The sequence below is a fragment of the Mirounga angustirostris genome, unplaced genomic scaffold, assembly GCF_029215605.1.
Source record: "Mirounga angustirostris isolate CCGP_5_RB_7025 unplaced genomic scaffold, mMirAng1.0.hap1 SCAF_12, whole genome shotgun sequence".
Lineage (NCBI taxonomy): Eukaryota > Metazoa > Chordata > Mammalia > Carnivora > Phocidae > Mirounga > Mirounga angustirostris.
In genome coordinates, this window is record NW_026991720.1 from 104,768,244 (window position 1) to 104,786,241 (window position 17,998).

Genomic DNA, 17,998 nt, shown 5'->3' on the forward strand with positions numbered 1-17,998 from the left:
TGAATGAAAGAGGAGAGATCACAACCAACACCAAAGAAATACAAACAATTATAAGAACATATTATGAGCAACTCTATGCCGGCAAATTAGATAACCTGTAAGAAATGGATGCATTCCTAGAGATGTATCAACTACCAAAACTGAACCAGGAAGAAATAGAAAACCTGAACAGACCTATAACCACTAAGGAAATTGAAGCAGTCATCAAAAATATCCCAAAAAACAAAAGCCCAGGGCCAGATGGCTTCCCAGGGGGATTCTACCAAACATTTAAAGAAAAATTAATACCTATTCTTCTGAAACTCTTCCAAAGAATAGAAATGGAAGGAAAACTTCCAAACTCATTTTATGAGGCCAGCATTACCTTGATCCCAAAACCAGACAAAGACCCCATCAAAAAGGAGAATTACAGTCCAATATCCCTGATGAACATGGATGCAAAAATTCTCACCAAAATATTAGCCAATAGGATCCAACAGTACATTAAAAGGATTATTCACCACGACCAAGTGGGATTTATCCCTAGGCTGCAAGGTTGGTTCAACATCTGCAAATCAATCAATGTGATACAATACATTAACAAAAGAAAGAACAAGAATCATATGATCCTCTCAATAGATGCAGAAAAAGCATTTGACAAAGTACAGCATCCTTTCCTGATCAAAACTCTTCAGAGTATAGGCATAGAGGGTACATACCTCAATATCATAAAAGCCATCTATGAAAAACCTACAGCGAATATCATTCTCAATGGGGAAAAACTGAGAGCTTTCCCCCTAAGGTCAGGAACGCGGCAGGGATGTCCACTATCACCACTGCTATTCAACATAGTATTAGAAGTCCTAGCCACAGCACTCAGACAACAAAAAGAAATCAAAGGCATCCAAATCGGCAAAGAAGAAGTCAAACTCTCACTCTTTGCAGACGATATGATACTTTATGTGGAAAACCCCAAAGACTCCACCCCAAAACTGCTAGAACTCATACAGGAATTCAGTCAAGTGGCAGGATATAAAATCAATGCACAGAAGTCAGTGGCATTCCTATACACCAACAACAAGACAGAAGAAAGAGAAATTAAGGAGTCCATCCCATTTACAATTGCACCCAAAACCATAAGATACCTAGGAATAAATCTAACCAAAGAGACAAAGGATCTGTACTCAGAAAACTATAAAATACTCATGAAAGAAATTGAGGAAGACACAAAGAAATGGAAAAACGTTCCATGCTCATGGATTGGAAGAACAAATATTGTGAAGATGTCAATGCTACCTAGAGCAATCTACACATTCAATGCAATCCCCATCAAAATACCATCCACTTTTTTCAAAGAAGTGGAACAAATAATCCTAATATTTATATGGAACCAGAAAAGACCCCGCATAGCCAGAGGAATGTTGAAAAAGAAAAGCAAAGCTGGCGGCATCACAATTCCGGACTTCTAGCTCTATTACAAAGCTGTCATCATCAAGACAGTATGGTACTGGCACAAAAACAGGCACATAGATCAATGGAACAGAATAGAGAGCCCAGAAATGGACCCTCAACTCTATGGTCAACTAATCTTCGACAAAGCAGGAAAGAATGTCTAATGGCAAAAAGACAGTCTCTTCAACAAATGGTGTTGGGAAAATTGGATAGCCACATGCAGAAGAATGAAACTGGACCATTTCCTTACACCACACACAAAAATAGACTCCAAATGGTTGAAAGACCTCAATGTGAGACAGGAGTCCATCAAAATCCTAAAGGAGAACACAGGCAGCAACCTCTTTGACCTCAGCCGCAGCAACTTCTTCCTAGAAACATCGCCAAAGGCAAGGGAAGCAAGGGCAAGAATGAACTATTGGGACTTCATCAAGATAAAAAGCTTTTGCAAAGCAAAGGAAACAGTCAACAAAACCAAAAGACAACCAACAGAATGGGAGAAGATATGTGCAAATGACATATCAGATAAAGGGCTAGTATCCAAAATCTATAAAGAACTCATCAAACTCAACACCCAAAGAACAAAGAATCCAATCAAGAAATGGGCAGAAGACATGAACAGACATTTTTCCAAAGAAGACATCCAAATGGCCCAGAGACACATGAAAAAGTGCTCAACATGGCTTGGCATCAGGGAAATCCAAATCAAAACCTCCATGAGATACCACCTCACACCAGTCAGAATGGCTAAAATTAACAAGTCAGGAAACGACAGATGTTGGTGGGGATGCGGAGAAAGGGGAACCCTCCTACACTGTTGGTGGGAATGCAAGCTGGTGCAGCCACTCTGGAAAACTGTATGGAGGTTCCTCAAAAAGTTGAAAATAGAGCTACCATATGATCCAGCAATTGCACTTCTGGGTATTTACCCCAAAGATACAAAAGTAGGGATCTGAAGGGGTACGTGCACCCCGATATTTATAGCAGCAATGTCCACAATAGCCAAACTGTGGAAAGAGCCAAGATGTCCATCGACAGATGAATGGATAAAGAAGAGGGGGTATATATATATACAATGGAATATTATGCAGCCATCAAAAGGAATGAGATCTTGCCATTTGCAATGACATGGATGGAACTGGAGGGTATTATGCTGAGCGAAATAAGTCAATCAGAGAAAGACATGTATCATATGACCTCACTGATATGAGGAATTCTTAATCTCAGGAAACAAACTGAGGGTTGCTGGATTGGTGGGGGGTGGGAGGGATGGGGCGGCTGGGTGATAGACACTGGGGAGGGTATGTGCTCTGGTAAGCACTGTGAATTGTGCAAGACTGTTGAATCTCAGAGCTGTACCTCTGAAACAAATAATGCAATATATGTTAAGAAAAAAAAAAGAAGAAGAAGAAGGTAGCAGGAGGGGAAGAATGAAGCAGGGGAAATCGGAGGGGTAGACGAACCATGAGAGACAATGGACTCTGAAAAACAAACAGGGTTCTAGAGGGGAGGGGGGTGGGAGGATGGGTTGGCCTGGTGGTGGGTATTGAGGAGGGCACGTTCTGCATGGAGCACTGGGTGTTGTGCACAAACAATGAATCATGGAACACTTCATCTAAAACTAATGATGTAATGTATGGGGATTCACATAAGAATAAAAAAAAAGAAAAGAAGGACTTGAAATGACGATCGGCATGATTAGCCATCAGAAAATGCCAAATAAAATCATGAGGTGTCACTACACACTTATTAGAACAGTCAAAATGTTCTAAAAACAGTGACGGCACCACGGGCTGGCGAGGACACAGAGAAGCCCGATCTCTCACACGTGGCTGCTGGGAACGTGAAACGGGACAGTCACTCCACAAACGGTTTGGCAGTTTCTTAAAAAACAAAACCAAAAAACCAAGACCCATCCATGGCACGGTCGGGCGTCTCTCCCAGCAAATAAGCAGTTATGTCCCCACCAAACTCTGAACGTGAACGCTGACTGCAATTTTATTTGCAACAGTCAGAGCTGGAAACAACCAAAAGGTCCTTCAACAGGCCACGCAAACGGTGGTCCCTCCACACCGCGGAACGCCCGTGGCCACGGCAAGGCTCGAGCTACTGACGCAGGAACAGCCTGGAGGGACCTGCGGGCTTTGCGCGGAGACTGAAGAGAGAGCCAAGGTCGCAGGGCGTATACAACACCCTCAAGTGTGAGTCACGGGACGCAGAGTAGTCAGTGCAGCTGGGCTTTGGGGAGGGCGGCCGTGTGACCCCAGCAGAAGGGGGACTGTGGCCGTGAAGGAACTGCTCCGGAGCCGAGTGTGGCTGCCGGGAGGAAGCAGGCCAGAGCCACACGCACCCCAACCACCAAAGCTCATTCCCTTGTTTGGGTCCGTGCGGTCGCCGGGCGAGCTGTGACCGCGGGGGAGGCCACTGGGGGCCCCCAGGCCTCTCTGGGCACGCTGCTTGGTTCCGCGGTGGACGCGTGTGCGGTCGGGGCAGCGCGTCACCCCCACCTCCAGAAAGCTGCAGAAACCTTAACAGGTACGGACAGAAATCCGCCACGCACAGTCCCTGCTTGGAAACAAGCCACTGACCTTCTGCGGGGAAGCCTGCAGATCGCTCCCACGCAACCACCCGCCTGTGAACGTGCTCCTTCCATTTCCACAGCCCCGGCCTCCCCGGGCCCGAGAATAAGCGCAGGAAGACCCACCTGTACGCAGGGTCCGCAGGGCCGGCAAACCCCTGATGCACTCCCACGAATGGGCCCTCCCCCGGGACCTAAAGCATTTGTACACGATAAAAACACTTGCACCCTGCCACCTCCCGTGACACCAGATCAGCTCCCATGAGCATCGGTGTGCAGGGAAAGGCCGGTGGGCACCACGGCCCCTGGATCTCTGCCACAGCGCTCAGTTATCCCAGGAGGAGCACCTGTCTGTCCACCAGCCCCGGGTCTGCAGAGGCCAAGAGGGGGACAGGGCTGACCTCTTGGGGGGCGGCGCCATCCTGGGCACTTGGGGGACCCTGGGCAGTGACTCCTTCAATGGGACAGGACGGTAATGTGACCTCCTGGGGCCCGGATCCCAGTCTCGCTCTTTTTCACACTTTTCTCGACTTTCCACAACAAACATGTATTTCCTTGGAAGCCGAATCAAAATCAGGTTTAGGAGAAAACTTGTTGCTCATTTTGCTGTGGAACTTGGCCGCCCGAGCCTCTTTCTGGACCTGCCAAAGGGAAGGCTGGTGGCTTCAGTGCAGAGACCTGAAAACCAGCAGCTGTGCAACCCTGAGTGAGCTGCTTAACCTCTCTGTGCTCCAGCTTCCTGGTCTGTAACACGAGAACAAAGGTGGCCCCCGAGGGGAGTTCTCAAAAGACGCAGAACGCTCATGCTTGTGAAGAGCTGGAAGCACGCTGGCCCAGACCGAGTCCTCGAGCTGGCTCTCCCTGTCCTCAGTGGAGACAGTAAGCAGGTCCCCCCGTGCTGCCAGAGGGGGTCAGTTGGAACCCCAGTCCACGTGGAGGCCCAGGCGAGGCAGACACGCCGGGAACTATGGGCTGCTCACACAGCTGGGAAGATGAGCCAGACTGCGGGGCGGGTTCCTGGGAGGCCGGTGGCCGTCGATGCATCTGCTCACTGACCCAGGGCAGGAGAGGTGACCCGCTCTGGTCGCCGGCAGGGCTTGTGGGCACATGGAGGAACTGGCCTGGGCAGGCAGGCCTCACCTAGGAAAGCCGGCTTGGGGGCTGAAATGTACTTGCCTGCCCCCCCCATCTGCCAGCTGGAATGTGGACGCAATGACTGGAGCCCCAGCATCTATCTTGGGCCATGAGGTGATAGCAGGCAAGCCAGAATAGCATCATAGAAGAGGTCTGGTTCAAGAAGATCATGAAGCCGCCACATTAGCTCCGTCCTGCCCGATATCCAGGTTTACTTTAACCATAAGAAACCTTTCGTTCAAGTCACCACAATTGGGGTTTTCTTCAATGCCACCAAGCCTGCTGCTGACTAGCAGGACCCCTGAGCACACACGTGTGTAAATTGACATCCTTGGGGGCTGGGGCCTGTCTGCCCCTCCATTCCCAGTTGACCGCTCCCTGCCATGGGATGCAGTTGCCGGGAGAGACGGGTGGTGAGCTGGGGGACAGGAAGGACGGCAGTGCCCAGTGACGGCCTCATCTGGGTGGGGCTGGGCAGGAGTGTGCTCTCTGGGGCTCAGCTTGGACACCCCACTCCCTGAGGCAGGTGAGCAGCAGAGACGAGCAAAAGCATCTCCCACCCACGACACACAAGCTTGGGACAGCACCTGGTGAGACGTGGCCCTGCCTGGCACTGGCCCCTCCGGGCTGTGGTCAGCAAGCGGCTGCTCCCTCCCAGCCTGTACCCCAGTCTCCCTCTCTATACGCTCTCCCCGGACCACTCAGGGCCCTGCAGTCGACCCCCATGCTGCAGGAACGCCCCAAAGGGCATACAGATTTACATTCCTGCCTGGATCTTCTCTCCTCACATTTATCAGGAATCTGCTCTGCTCTTCAAAACTGTGACGGTTTGTAATAGAGGTGCCAACGTCTCTCTCACTGGTAACATCGTAGGGTCTCTGCGATGTCCCCCTGCTCACCGGGACTCGGGAAGTGTGGGTACGTTGGCTGAATCGCCATGCTGACGCCTCTGGGTTTAATGTGCTCCATGGACACAGGCCCCTGGGAGCGAGGAGGAGCAGAACCTCTTACTGGAACGGGCTGGACACACAGGAAGGGAGGAGGCGCTGGGGGCACAGAGCTCTGGGCCCGGGCCGTCGATGACAGTCCCAGGTGAGAGACTCCATGCCCATGCTTGAAACAGTCCTTGCTGGGGCCTGAGAAGGAAAGACGCCACACTCAGCCTTGCTTTCCTGGCCCCGTGCACGCTGTCACCAGATGGCAGACCTGGCCTGAGACCCGACCACGGTCAGGGAGCGCCTGCCTGAGCCGGTGCACAGAGGTGAGCGGCTGATGGAGACTGGGTCCTGGGCTGACCCATCTGTGGCTGACAGACACAGACCTGCCCGGGGCAGCCGGCGGCCTCAGGGCTTGCAATATTCCCTCTGGCAACAACTGAAAGCCACAAGAGAGGGGCCCACGCGTGGCTGTGGTGGCAGAGAGAGGAGCCGGTGCTGTCCCAGGCAGAGAGCACAAGACGAGCCCCGATGCCCAGCTCGGGCATCCTGACGCGGCGGCTCAGACAGTGAGGAGCAGCTACTCAGTGTCCCAGAGACGCCGGAGGGTCCCGGGCACCTGTCACCGTGCGAGTCGGGGAGAAAGCCACCGGGTGGGTCACCTCCGTAGATACTGAATGCAGTTTCTGAAATTCAGCATCTACTCCTCATTGTCAAAAAGTGCAAACACTCGCTCATGGGGGCGGCCGCTTCTAACCCAAAGCATCACAGTGAACAGCCAGAAGGAAAGAGCGTGGCTCTCCCGTCAGCAACAGTTAATACAAGGTGGAGGAAGGGTCAGAGTCACGACTACGACGTGAGCTGAGCTGAGGAAGACGTTACCAGGATGAGTTTCAATGTGAGCTGAAACGTTACCTTTGTTAAATTCAGACAGAAATGGTAGAAACGACATTTTGGAAAAGTTGCTGGTCAGGAGGAGGGAGCCGGACAGCAGAGGTGTGCGTGGACCGGAGCGCTGGGCACGGCGCGGGGGGCTGCGTGGACACCGACCGCATGCCCGCTCCCGCTGACCTGGGACCTGCAGACGTGATCACAGACGTCCACGCACTTCCATGAGAGAAACGCTGAGTTACTCACTCTGACCAGAAAACGAAAAATCGTAAATGACCTAAACGTCAACGGACCTGGAATCAACACACAGTTTCTCCTCAGGCTGGAGATGCACATGGCGACATAAAGATCACATTTCGGAGGAACGTTTATTAATATGAGAAACGTTTGCGACACCGTACCGGCAAGTGACAAGAACAAGCGACCAAGCTACTCGTAGATCATCCCGCGACACCCGTTAAATCCACACGTGTGATGCGAGGTGCGCAGCGGGACGGACCAGCCCAGTGCCGTCCGCGGGGCCCACCCTGGCCACACACGAGGGCACCTGCACGGGAGTGAGGCCTGGACGCAAAGGAGGGAAGACAAGGCCAATGGGAGACCTCATCCCGAAGGGGACGCAGGCTCTGGGGGAGCCCTAGGGACAGCACCCACAGGCGGAAGGGCCTGCCCCGCGGGTCACTCGACGGCCACCTCCCGAGCTGCCCTCACTGGCGGGCCGGCCCTGCCTCTGCGCCTCTCCACCCCATCCTTCGGGACCACCGGCCTTGTCACTGCCCTGTCTCAACCGCTGGGGGCCTCCCACGGTGCAGACACTGCTATCCTGCACGTTGTGGCTTATTTCCACCGCTCACAAGGCAGATGGCGATGAGGGGAAGCCGCGGTTCCCCAGCCCACTACCTGCCTGCCCCTCTGTCTCCCCGGCAGGGGAACTGCCTGGGCCACGGAGGTTGGAAGTGCCGGCTGGTGGGGAGGGACCAGACGTGGGGCCAAAGCTTGGGGTGCAGGAGTCCCACACACTCGCAGGCAGCTCACCAGTGGTGCAGGGAGACCCTCTAAGGTCAGGGAGCTGGGCGCAGATGAGGAGCCCTGAAACCACACGATGGCTGGGGGGCTCGGCCTTGGACCTGGGGTGCCGGGCACAGCGACAGGGATGAAGGCAAGGGTGCACGCCCGCACGCCGCACTCAGGCACCGGGTATAGCATGAGGCAGCAAGTGGCCCCCAAGGAGGGAGGCTGGAGGGCCAGAACCCACTGTCCCCAGCACACACACATGAAGGACCAGAGTCTCAAGGTGGGCAGAGCCTGACCTGTGACTCCAGGGATTTGGGGTGTCCGGGGCTGGGCCAGGATTCAGGATGTGGGAGACCGGAAGAAACCCAGCATGGCTCTGCGCTCCCAGGAGGAGCAGGAGGAAGAGGACGGGGTGAGGAATCTCCCCCCACACACACACACGTGCATGCATCGCACACACTCATACACTCATGCACGCACATGCCTGCATGCACACACTCGTGTGCACACTCATCCATGCACGCACACAAACATGCACACACTTATACACACATGTGCACCCACACTCACGCACACACACACACACACTTTCAAATGCACAGGAAGCTGGTAAGAAAGGGAAGCCACCAGAGGACATCCGACGCGGGAACCCAGGCCGGGCAGGTGGCTGATGCGTCGCTGCCCTCTGAGACCTGGAGAGCTTGGAGAGCCCGTCATCCCTCAAGAGCCAACCGCAGCAACGCGGGGCCTGAGCACGGTGGGCAGTGAGGTCAAAGCTCTAGCCGGGGCCCACGCCCCCAGCGGCCCCTTCAGCAAACACTCACATGGGGAGCCCTTACACGGGGGACAGTCTTAAACCTGGCTCTGCACCGAGGGGACCCCCGGGAACACATCTGCACACGTCTGCCCAGCTGAGACATCTAAAATCTACTGGGCAAGCACGTGAAGCCCCCAGGTACCTGGCCGAGGGGAAGGCCAATCTTGATAGAACCCACATCAGCACCGCTCTTGAAGAATTTCCAGCAAAATTCTCACAAATGTGAGCTCACAGTCAAAACCACAAAAAACCTGCGAGGCAAGAATCCCCAGGAGCACCAGCAGATTCTTGCTTCTTCCTGAAAAGCCCCCAGGACTGCAGGGATGGAATTCCTTGCCACGTCACAAAACCCGGAATGGCAGGGAAAACAGGAGTGAGCAGACAGCGGTCTCAGGAACCAGACATGAGTCACAGGACAGAGCCACGCTGGGCTGGGGGCCCCAGGACACGAGGACACAGGAGGGGAAGGGGCGGCACTCCAGGCTTGTCCCAGCCTCCTGGGACACGACCCCTGCCCCAGACGACTGGGGTCTCTGCCCCCCGAGATGCAAGGCCCATGTGGTTGAAGGGGATGCTGGGACCCCCACAGAGCAGCACCACCCCCAAACCCAGCAGAAGACCAGAACACCCAAAGACAATTCTGACCAACCCAAGAGGAAAAGTGGAAAATCCTGGCAGCCAGGCCACGAGGCAGGCACCTCCAGGAGGCCACCTTCCATGGACTGGACAACTTTGAACAGGAAGGGAGTGAACAGGTGCGCAGCAGGAGAACCAGGGGGTGGGGGCGGCCAGAGACAAGCCTGCCTGACGGCACCCGGGCTCGCAAGCCATGGCTGAGGTTCCAGACCTCACGACAGATCATCTGATGAGCATGAATATCCTCAGGGAAGGTTCAGACAGCTGCTGGGGGTCTGGGCAAGCATTGACCCACAAACATGTGGAAGGCCAAATTGCAAAAAAAAAAAAATGCAAGATGATAGCAAGATTTTTCCAGGAAAGCAAAAGCAGCCTGGCTCTGAACAGCATTTACACGGTTAGAAAGCATGCAGGGCCAGGCTTCCTGGGGCGGGGAGGTGGCCCTCCTACCTTGTCATCATCCTCACAGGTCATGACGTTGGAGAAGGGGATCTCCGCCTTGAACATCTTCCGACAGTGCATGAGCTGAACCAGCAGGTAACACACAGTCTTGAACTTCATCCTCTTGGCAGGCTTTATGTCGGAGAGGATCAGCCCTGGAAATATCTGTGCCGACAGCCGGCACGGAGACACCCGTCAGCAGACCCATGCTGCCCCCCATGCCCCCAAGCTGGGAGCGGGCACCTGACGGGGACAGGGAGATCATGGGGACCGTGTGCTCAAGGCCAAACAGACGTGGATGGAACCAGCAAGCCGGGCCCACAGCACACAGCTCGCAGCTACCCTGGGGCCTCTGAAAACCAGAGCAAGGCCCCAGTCCTGGGGAGGAGCCGTGGGAAGATTTGGGGCCAGGCCAGGTAGGGACCCTGGAGCCTGGACGTTACTGGCTGGGCCAGCAGCTGGCTGAGGACCACCACCCACCAACCCCTGGGGTCCCTGCCCTTCTTACCCCACCCTCCACTCCCACATGGGTGGCCTTTGCTGTCCTGGGGTCCAGCGCCAACCCCTCACCCGGCCCTCCTCCAAGCCCACCGACACCTGCCATACCCTCTCTCCCGTTCTTCAGGAGTGAGCTCACTGAGCCCAGCCTGTCCTGCCCTGGAGCCCCCAGCAGCCACGGTCCCCAGGTCACAAGGGGCAGCACAGCCCCGATCCACGGACACACAGGACAGAGAAGCTTGAAGCTCTCCCTCATATCCCACCTGCTATGTCCTGAAGGAGTACTGGGGCCACCCGTGCCCGGAGCCCCTCACCTGCGCCCTGCACCCCTCCCCTGTGCCCTGAACCCCTCCCCTGCGCCCTGAACCCCTCACCTGCGCCCTGAACCCCTCCCCTGCGCCCTGAGCCCCTCACCTGCGCCCTGAACCCCTCACCTGAGCCCTGAACCCCTCACCTGCACCCTGAGCCCCTCACCTGCGCCCTGAACCCCTCCCCTGCGCCCTGTGCCCCTCCCCTGTGCCCTGAACCCCTCCCCTGCGCCCTGAACCCCTCACCTGCGCCCTGCGCCCCTCACCTGCGCCCTGAGCCCCTCCCCTGCGCCCTGAACCCCTCCCCTGCGCCCTGCGCCCCTCACCTGCGCCCTGCACCCTTCACCTGTGCCCTGCACCCCTCACCTGCGCCCTGAACCCCTTCCCTGCGCCCTGAACCCCTCACCTGCACCCTGAACCCCTCACCTGCGCCCTGAACCCCTCACCTGAGCCCTGAACCCCTCACCTGCACCCTGAGCCCCTCACCTGCGCCCTGAACCCCTCCCCTGCGCCCTGTGCCCCTCCCCTGCGCCCTGAACCCCTCACCTGCGCCCTGCACCCCTCACCTGCGCCCTGAGCCCCTCCCCTGCGCCCTGAACCCCTCCCCTGCACCCTGTGCCCCTCACCTGCGCCCTGAACCCCTCACCTGTGCCCTGCACCCCTCACCTGCGCCCTGAACCCCTCCCCTGTGCCCTGCGCCCCTCACCTGCACCCTGCGCCCCTCACATGCGCCCTGAGCTCCTAACCTGTGTCCTGAGCCCCTCACCTGTACTCTCACTTTCCCCTGAGCCCAGCACCCCTCACCTGTTTCCTGAACCCTTCACCTCTGTCCTATACCCCTCATTTGTGCCCTGAACCCCTCACCTGTGCCCTGAGCCCCTCACCTGCACCCTGAACCCCTCACCTGCACCCTGAGCCCCCCACCTGCACCCTGCACCCCCCACCTGCACCCTGCACCCCCCACCTGTGCCCTGAGCCCCTCACCTGTGCCCTGAGCCCTTCCCAGGCCCTGTACCCCTCATGTGTGCCCCAAGCCCTTCCCCAGGCCCTCCACCCCTCACCTGAACCCTGAAAAGACTAGGTCTCCCTTGATCATGTCCAGCTCAGTTTCCTTAAGCACAGTGACACGATGGTCACAGGCCCCCTGTGTGCACAGCACCCCTTTGCTCAGTGCTCCCCCATCCCTGGCCTGTTTTGCAACGGGCGGTAAAGGCCCAGGGAGGTGGTGGGGACAGAGGATGCAGGACAGTCCAGCCCCTGAGAGGACCCGGGCTCCGACTGGCCTGGCCCAAGCCAGGTGAGCGGGAACCCCGTCCCAGTCCCAGAGCCCACCTTCCGCCGATGTGACGGCACGATGAAGAAGGTCTCGATGTTGTGAGCTTTCAGGAAACTGTTCCTCTCGTGCCCATGCCCCGGCTCCACCTCGTAGTCGCCGTTCAAGCACGCCAGGGTCGTCTTCGTGATGTGGACCTTCCTGCAAGACAGCAGCACCACGGTGCCCAGGGCCTGCCAAGGCAGCGCTGGCGGCCCACCCATGGGCAGGTCCAGGAGGGGCACTCGGGCTCCCTGTCACCGGGCAGCGCCGGTCACCTGGGAAGAAGAGGCGGAGGGAGCCCAGCAAGGGGGGAGCTGCTGGGGAGGGCTCGGGACCGGGGACGGGCCGAGCATCAGCGGGAGCAGAGGGGAGCATTCCAGGCTCTGGGGCAGCAGAGGGGTCTCGGGTGCAAGCACAGAGTGGGAGTGGATGCCACCGCGGGTCCCAGCCAAGGTGTGGCCTGGCCGGCCCGGACGCGGTCAGCCCCACAAGCCCCTTCCGCGGACACAGACGGGGTGGGGCTGCCCAGCGTCCGTTGCCTCTCAGTCCTGCAGGACCGAAGGCCCAGCTATGCGTGTGACGGTCCCAGACGGCAGGGGAAGGGGATGCAGGCCTGGAGCTGGGGGACGTGCAGGTGGCTCCTGCCACGGCTCCCACCGTGGCTCCCCCAGGACCCCCAGGGCAGGTGGAGTTTGCTCAGGACCCGGTGTCGTCTGCTTTGCGGCCGCCCGGCCCATGCTCCCAGCACGTGAGTTTGGGGAAGCGGCGCGGGCCCCTCCCACACTGTCCTCTGGACCCCAGAGCACACTGCCTCGCCCTGACTCACCCGGGCAGGCCGGCGGCCTCCATGACGTTGGCGAGGGTCACGTCGTTGGACCACACGTCATACTGCCACTTGCGCAGGCCGAGGACCCCGCAGAGGACCCGGCCGGTGTGCAGCCCCACACGCATGTTCAGATCCACCTCCGTGGCCTCCGCCACCGACCTGCAACAGACACGTCATGGCATGGGGCTGGGCCCTTGCCCATACCCGTGAGCTTGCGCACGCAGGGGAGTCTGCACAGGCGGGAGCACGGGGCTCTCCGGACCTAGTCAGCCCAATCCCCGAGCACGGCTCCAGGTGGGCAGGGCTGCTCTGGGCCAGGCCCCCCAGCTCCCTGGCCACTGGGCATCTCACGCTGTGTCCACACCGCCCCTTGCCCCTCCCCACCTAGGGCAGCCCCCAGGGGGACATGAGCCTGGGACCTCCGATCCCCTCTGTGTCCCGCTGACCCGGTTGGGGGCTCGTGCCCACTTGCTGGCCAGGGGCATCCGGGGAACAGCCAGGGTTTGACCCCAAGCTCCAGACATGACCCCGAGTAGACTTTACGGGATGACAAGCGTGTGGATGCCGAAATCAGGCGGCGGGTCCAGGTGGGCAGGCCGCCCGCGGCTGGGGAACGTGGGCCAGCATGAGTCCCAGCAGCACCCAGGGGACGCCGCCCGCTGCAGGGAGCTCCGTGCGAGCGATCATGTGGGGGCACCCACAGGGTGCCACGCATGGTTTCCCCAACTCTAGGCCTCACTGCCATGCTCAGAGGTACACAACGCACTATGTCAGACCAAAGGGGACACACAGCAGCCGTGCCGAGGCCCTCCGATGCCGTCTCCTGTGTGTCCCGCTCTTGCCCAACGGGCAGAAGTTATATTATCACAGAAAATGCTAAAGCAGGGCATTGCGGAAGCGACAGCGGCTCTCCATGGGCTCCAAGGGACAGGAGTGCAACGAGGCTCCGTGGGAGGGAGCGCTGAGCCACGTGACCCCGCCTGTCCACAGGTGGCCCCCACAGCAGGCGTGTCCAATGCGGCTCCCCCGCCCGCAGCAAAGCCCAACCACAAAGGGCCAGGAGGCTGAGCCGCGGCCCAGGACACAAGGCCCCGTGGTTAGAAGGTCTGTCACGAGGGAGAAGGGAGACCAGGAAACATCGGACACACAGGGTCGCCAGGCTGCCACCCGGGGCCGGCCCACTGGACAACCCGCCCTCCATCCCCTCCCAGCATAAGGTGCCCTGCGGCCCAGCCACATGCAGACCCCCCACCCCACCCAGGATAGCAGGCCACCCGTGAGCTCAATGATAAATCTCCCTCCTACTTCAGAACTTGGGGTGGATTCGTGTGCACCCGCCTTGGTCCTAATATGACGTGGCCCAGCTGAGATGCAGCCTCCGGAAAGCCCTCCCAGATCCTCACCCCCATCCCTGAGGACCCATCACTGGTGCTGGTACAACAGGGTCTGTCAGAGACCGCTTCCGGCCATGCCCTGACCACCAGGCAGTCTGGCCCAAACCACCAGAGACTCGGGGGTGCCTGGGTCCCTTAAAACATCTGAGTTAGAAATCCTGAAAGAAAACAAGGGGCTTTAAGGACAAAATAAAGAGCTTGGGGTCTTCTGTCCAGAATGTATGCCCAGGACACACACACAGGGGCTGCTGAGGAGAGCGTCCAGAGGCTTTGGCTCTCAGAACCTCAGATGGGCAAAGGCGCCGCTCCGCGTGGGGAGCACACGTGAGCAGGGCGGCCCCTGATTTCTAGAGATGTCCCATCAGCCCAGCAAGGTGACCAGGCCAACCTCTGCCCTCTCCGCGTCTCCGTTTCCCATGTGCAATCCAGGGCGGAGCTGAATGAGCGCCAACAGACTCTGACAGCCGCCCAGCTACCCTGGCGTCTCCAGGCTCAAGGCCACAGCCCATGTCCCACTAACCCCTGTTCTGGAAGACACAGGGGCAGAAACACCGGGAGAGGGTCCGTGAGGACCCCGACTGCAGGACGGCCCGAGCAGTCCTCGTGGCCGTGGACCCCACTCCACGCGGCTGCTGGGTCCCGTCACCTGGCTGGAGCACCCCCGCCCGGGAGGACAGCGTCCCGCTCGGCCCTGCCTGCCCTGCCCCGGCGTCCATGAGCAGACTGCCCAGCGGTCCCACGGGATCCCGCCGCCACACCGCCTCGCCCCCATCAAAGCCGTCCTGGACCATCGGGAGCCCAGCACCACCTCTGTGTCCACCGAGGGCCCGGCCCCTAGGACCAGAGCGTTTCACGTCAGGTCCAAGGTCCCTGGTGCGCATCCGGAAGTCCGCGTGTCACGGGTTTTCAGCAAAGGCGACTCAGGAGTCTGTGGATGTGTCTTCGACACCTACTAAGTTTTACACACATTGAACATCTTTTCTCTCAATTTGAACTTTTCTCAGTCATTTACCAACCTCTAGTGAGAAGCACCGAAGCAAACAAAACAGGGTTAAAATTTTGGATTTTTTTTTTTTTTTATATTTGCAAAAGGAAAGGAACACAGGGAGACGTGAACGAGAAGAGCTGCAAACAGTGTTTCTGCCCATTTTACAGCATCTCCACCTTCGCAGCCAGGAAGGGGCAAAGGTCACAGGGACCAAATCCTGCAGCCTGCACACTCTCACCTCTTACGGAAGGTGCTGCCTCAAACATCTGGATCCTGGTGGCAGTAGATACACGGTCACCTGGACACTCACGTCTCAGTAAGCCGCGCATCACTTCCCCTGATCCAATACCGAAAAACAAAACACCCAGACCTCGCCCCGCACGCTTGCCGGTCCGATGCACGATTCACTAAGGCCTGTGACAGACGAGGATCTCGCGCTACTGGAAACGCACAGAATCCCGACGCTTGGGAGCAGAGGAATCTCCTGCACCCTGTGCTGAGCGGCCCCTTCCCTGCGGAGTGGGGGAATGGATGCTCCAGCAGCTGGGGACCCGCTGGGAGATCCCCCAGCCCCGCGAGCTGCACCTGCCATGGGGTGGGAGCCCCGGGCCTTCGCTTCCACATCGGCACCCTTGTGTTGTCTTTAACACGGAGCCTGTAAACCTTCCCGCCTGTTATTCCCACAGGGACACACTTCCCACCAAGTGCAACACAAGATCCTTCCCCACCCGCCGGACCGGGAACACGTCCTCGATCCCTCCAGCCTCAGGACAGGTCAGAACCCAGGCGGCCGGGGCCTGCACGCGCCTGCCCGTGAGGAGACTCCTTCCCTCCGTCCAGCGGCAGCGAACGCCCGGCCCCTCACAAGCCCGTCCTGAGTGCACACGTCGGGGGACCGTCGTGTCTGCGCAGTGAGCAACCCTCCTGGATGCGCGGCCGGCACGGCACCACCCCCGACCCTGAGCACCCCAGAACCACACACAGGGTCCGCATGCACTGGCCCCAACCGTCCCCTGCTCTGGATCCCCCTGTGCACTCAGAGGACCCCCCCGCTGGAGTCCCCGGGCCTCTTCCGCCCCCGACCCCAGGGCTGGGTCTCTCTCGCTCTCTCGCTCTCTGTTCTCCCGTGTTCCTCATACAACTTCGTCTCGGCTCCGAGTGTGGACGTCTACACCCGTCCCTGCTAACCCCGTCTCGCCGGACTGCACCCACCCCTCCACGCTGCTGAGATGTGGGCACCAGCTCAACCTCCCAGCCCACACCTTCCCTGCCCCGACGGAGGGTCCCTGATTCTTCATCCCGCTCTCTGATGGGACGCGAGGAGGCTGGCTCAGAAGTGCGGCCGGCCCACGGTGTCCCCGGAAGGCACACCTGCTCCCTCTAAGCTCCTCCAGCAGGGAGCCCCTGGACACCTACGCCCGTGAAGACAAGCACGTGCGTTCCTTTCGGTGGAATTCGGCTGGATCTGAGCCTACCCCCTCCCCGGCTGACTCCCTGGAAGTCTTGTCTGGCTAAGCCAGGAAGCTGACTTCTTCCTGCGTCATTAACGCATCCCCGACCCGAGCCTCGCCATGCAGCCTGGCTCTCCGCAGCCTGGGGACACGTGGCCCCTGAGGCCTGCAGGGCCCATGGGGGTGCGAGGCGGACCCGTCCCCGCGGATACTCACGTGATGGTGTCGATCATGTCCAGGCCCATCTCCACGCAGCAGTGGGCGTGGTCGGTCTTGGGCTGGGTGAGGCCAGACACGCAGTAATAGCAGTCCCCGAGGATCTTGATCCGGCGACAATGATTCTCCTGGGGGACGAGAGGACAGATCGCACGTTAGTGACGTGCCCGGGGCGCACCTTCGCCACCACGGAGCCGGTGGCCACAGAGCAGGCGGCACCATGGGCACCCGGCCCCACAACCCCGCCCAAGGGACCCCCTCCGAGGCCAGGGCAGCCTCAGGAGGACGAAGAGCCCCCACGCAGTGATCAGGGTCACTGGGGGCACCCACGCGCCCCCACGCCTGCACTCAGGCCTGTACCCACGCAGGGGTCCGCCCCGCCCGTCCCTCAGACCACCTGGCCAAACCCGCAGACCAGCCAAGGTTGGGAAGCTGCCCCAAGTCCAGAGCCAGCGCCTTTCCCGGGACGTTCTCTCTGCTGGGGGCCCGGCACAGCGCCCCTCCTGACCACCGTGCCTGACATCAGAGCCCCGCACACACCGGCTCCAGACGGGCAGGTGCACGCACCTGAGTGTCCCTGAGGTTGAGGTCCGTGGGACACGTGGGCGGCTGTCACCAGAGAGTCACCTGCCAGGGCCCAAGCCCCAAGGGGACAGCCAGGGTCTGCACCCTGACCTGGCCGCCCACAGGGACACCCAGAACGTCCACTCTGGCATTTATACGACAGTAAGAGAGCATCCGCACCCACCTCGCCGTCCCGCTGGGGAAGGACTTCCTAGCGCCCGTCGTGCGCTAGCCCATCGGTCTCGGCTGTGATTATGGCCATGACTCAAGTTTTACTTCTCAGACGCTTCCGTAAAGCTCCCCTTTATGCCCCTAAAATAGCAGACAGCCTCACAAAACTCCTTCCCATGAGCAGGTCCTGCCCCTGGACGTTCAAGACGTTCTTCAAATCGCATTAACACACTCAAAGGTGATAGCAAATCCTCTCTACGTTAACGCAAGCAGCAAATTTCATGAAAATTTATGACGTTTCCCAGAACAAACACACGCAGTGAGAAGCGTGGCTTGTTTCCACGTTGCGTGGGTCGCGTGGGCCCGTGGGTGTCTGCGAGGGGCCGGCCT

General features: G+C 58.7%; 1 protein-coding gene across 1 annotated transcript in view; it reads right to left on the bottom strand.

Moving 5' to 3' along the window:
- Window positions 1-17,998, bottom strand: part of ADCY1 (adenylate cyclase 1) — a 116,797-nt gene that overhangs the window by 50,210 nt on the left and 48,589 nt on the right. Inside the window, exons 5-8 of the mRNA XM_064575510.1 lie at window positions 16,874-17,001; window positions 12,825-12,983; window positions 12,016-12,157; window positions 9,887-10,042 (exon numbers count right to left, since the gene is read on the bottom strand). Of these exons, the coding sequence (XP_064431580.1) occupies window positions 9,887-10,042; window positions 12,016-12,157; window positions 12,825-12,983; window positions 16,874-17,001 (585 nt within the window). The remainder of the gene's footprint in view (window positions 1-9,886; window positions 10,043-12,015; window positions 12,158-12,824; window positions 12,984-16,873; window positions 17,002-17,998) is intronic.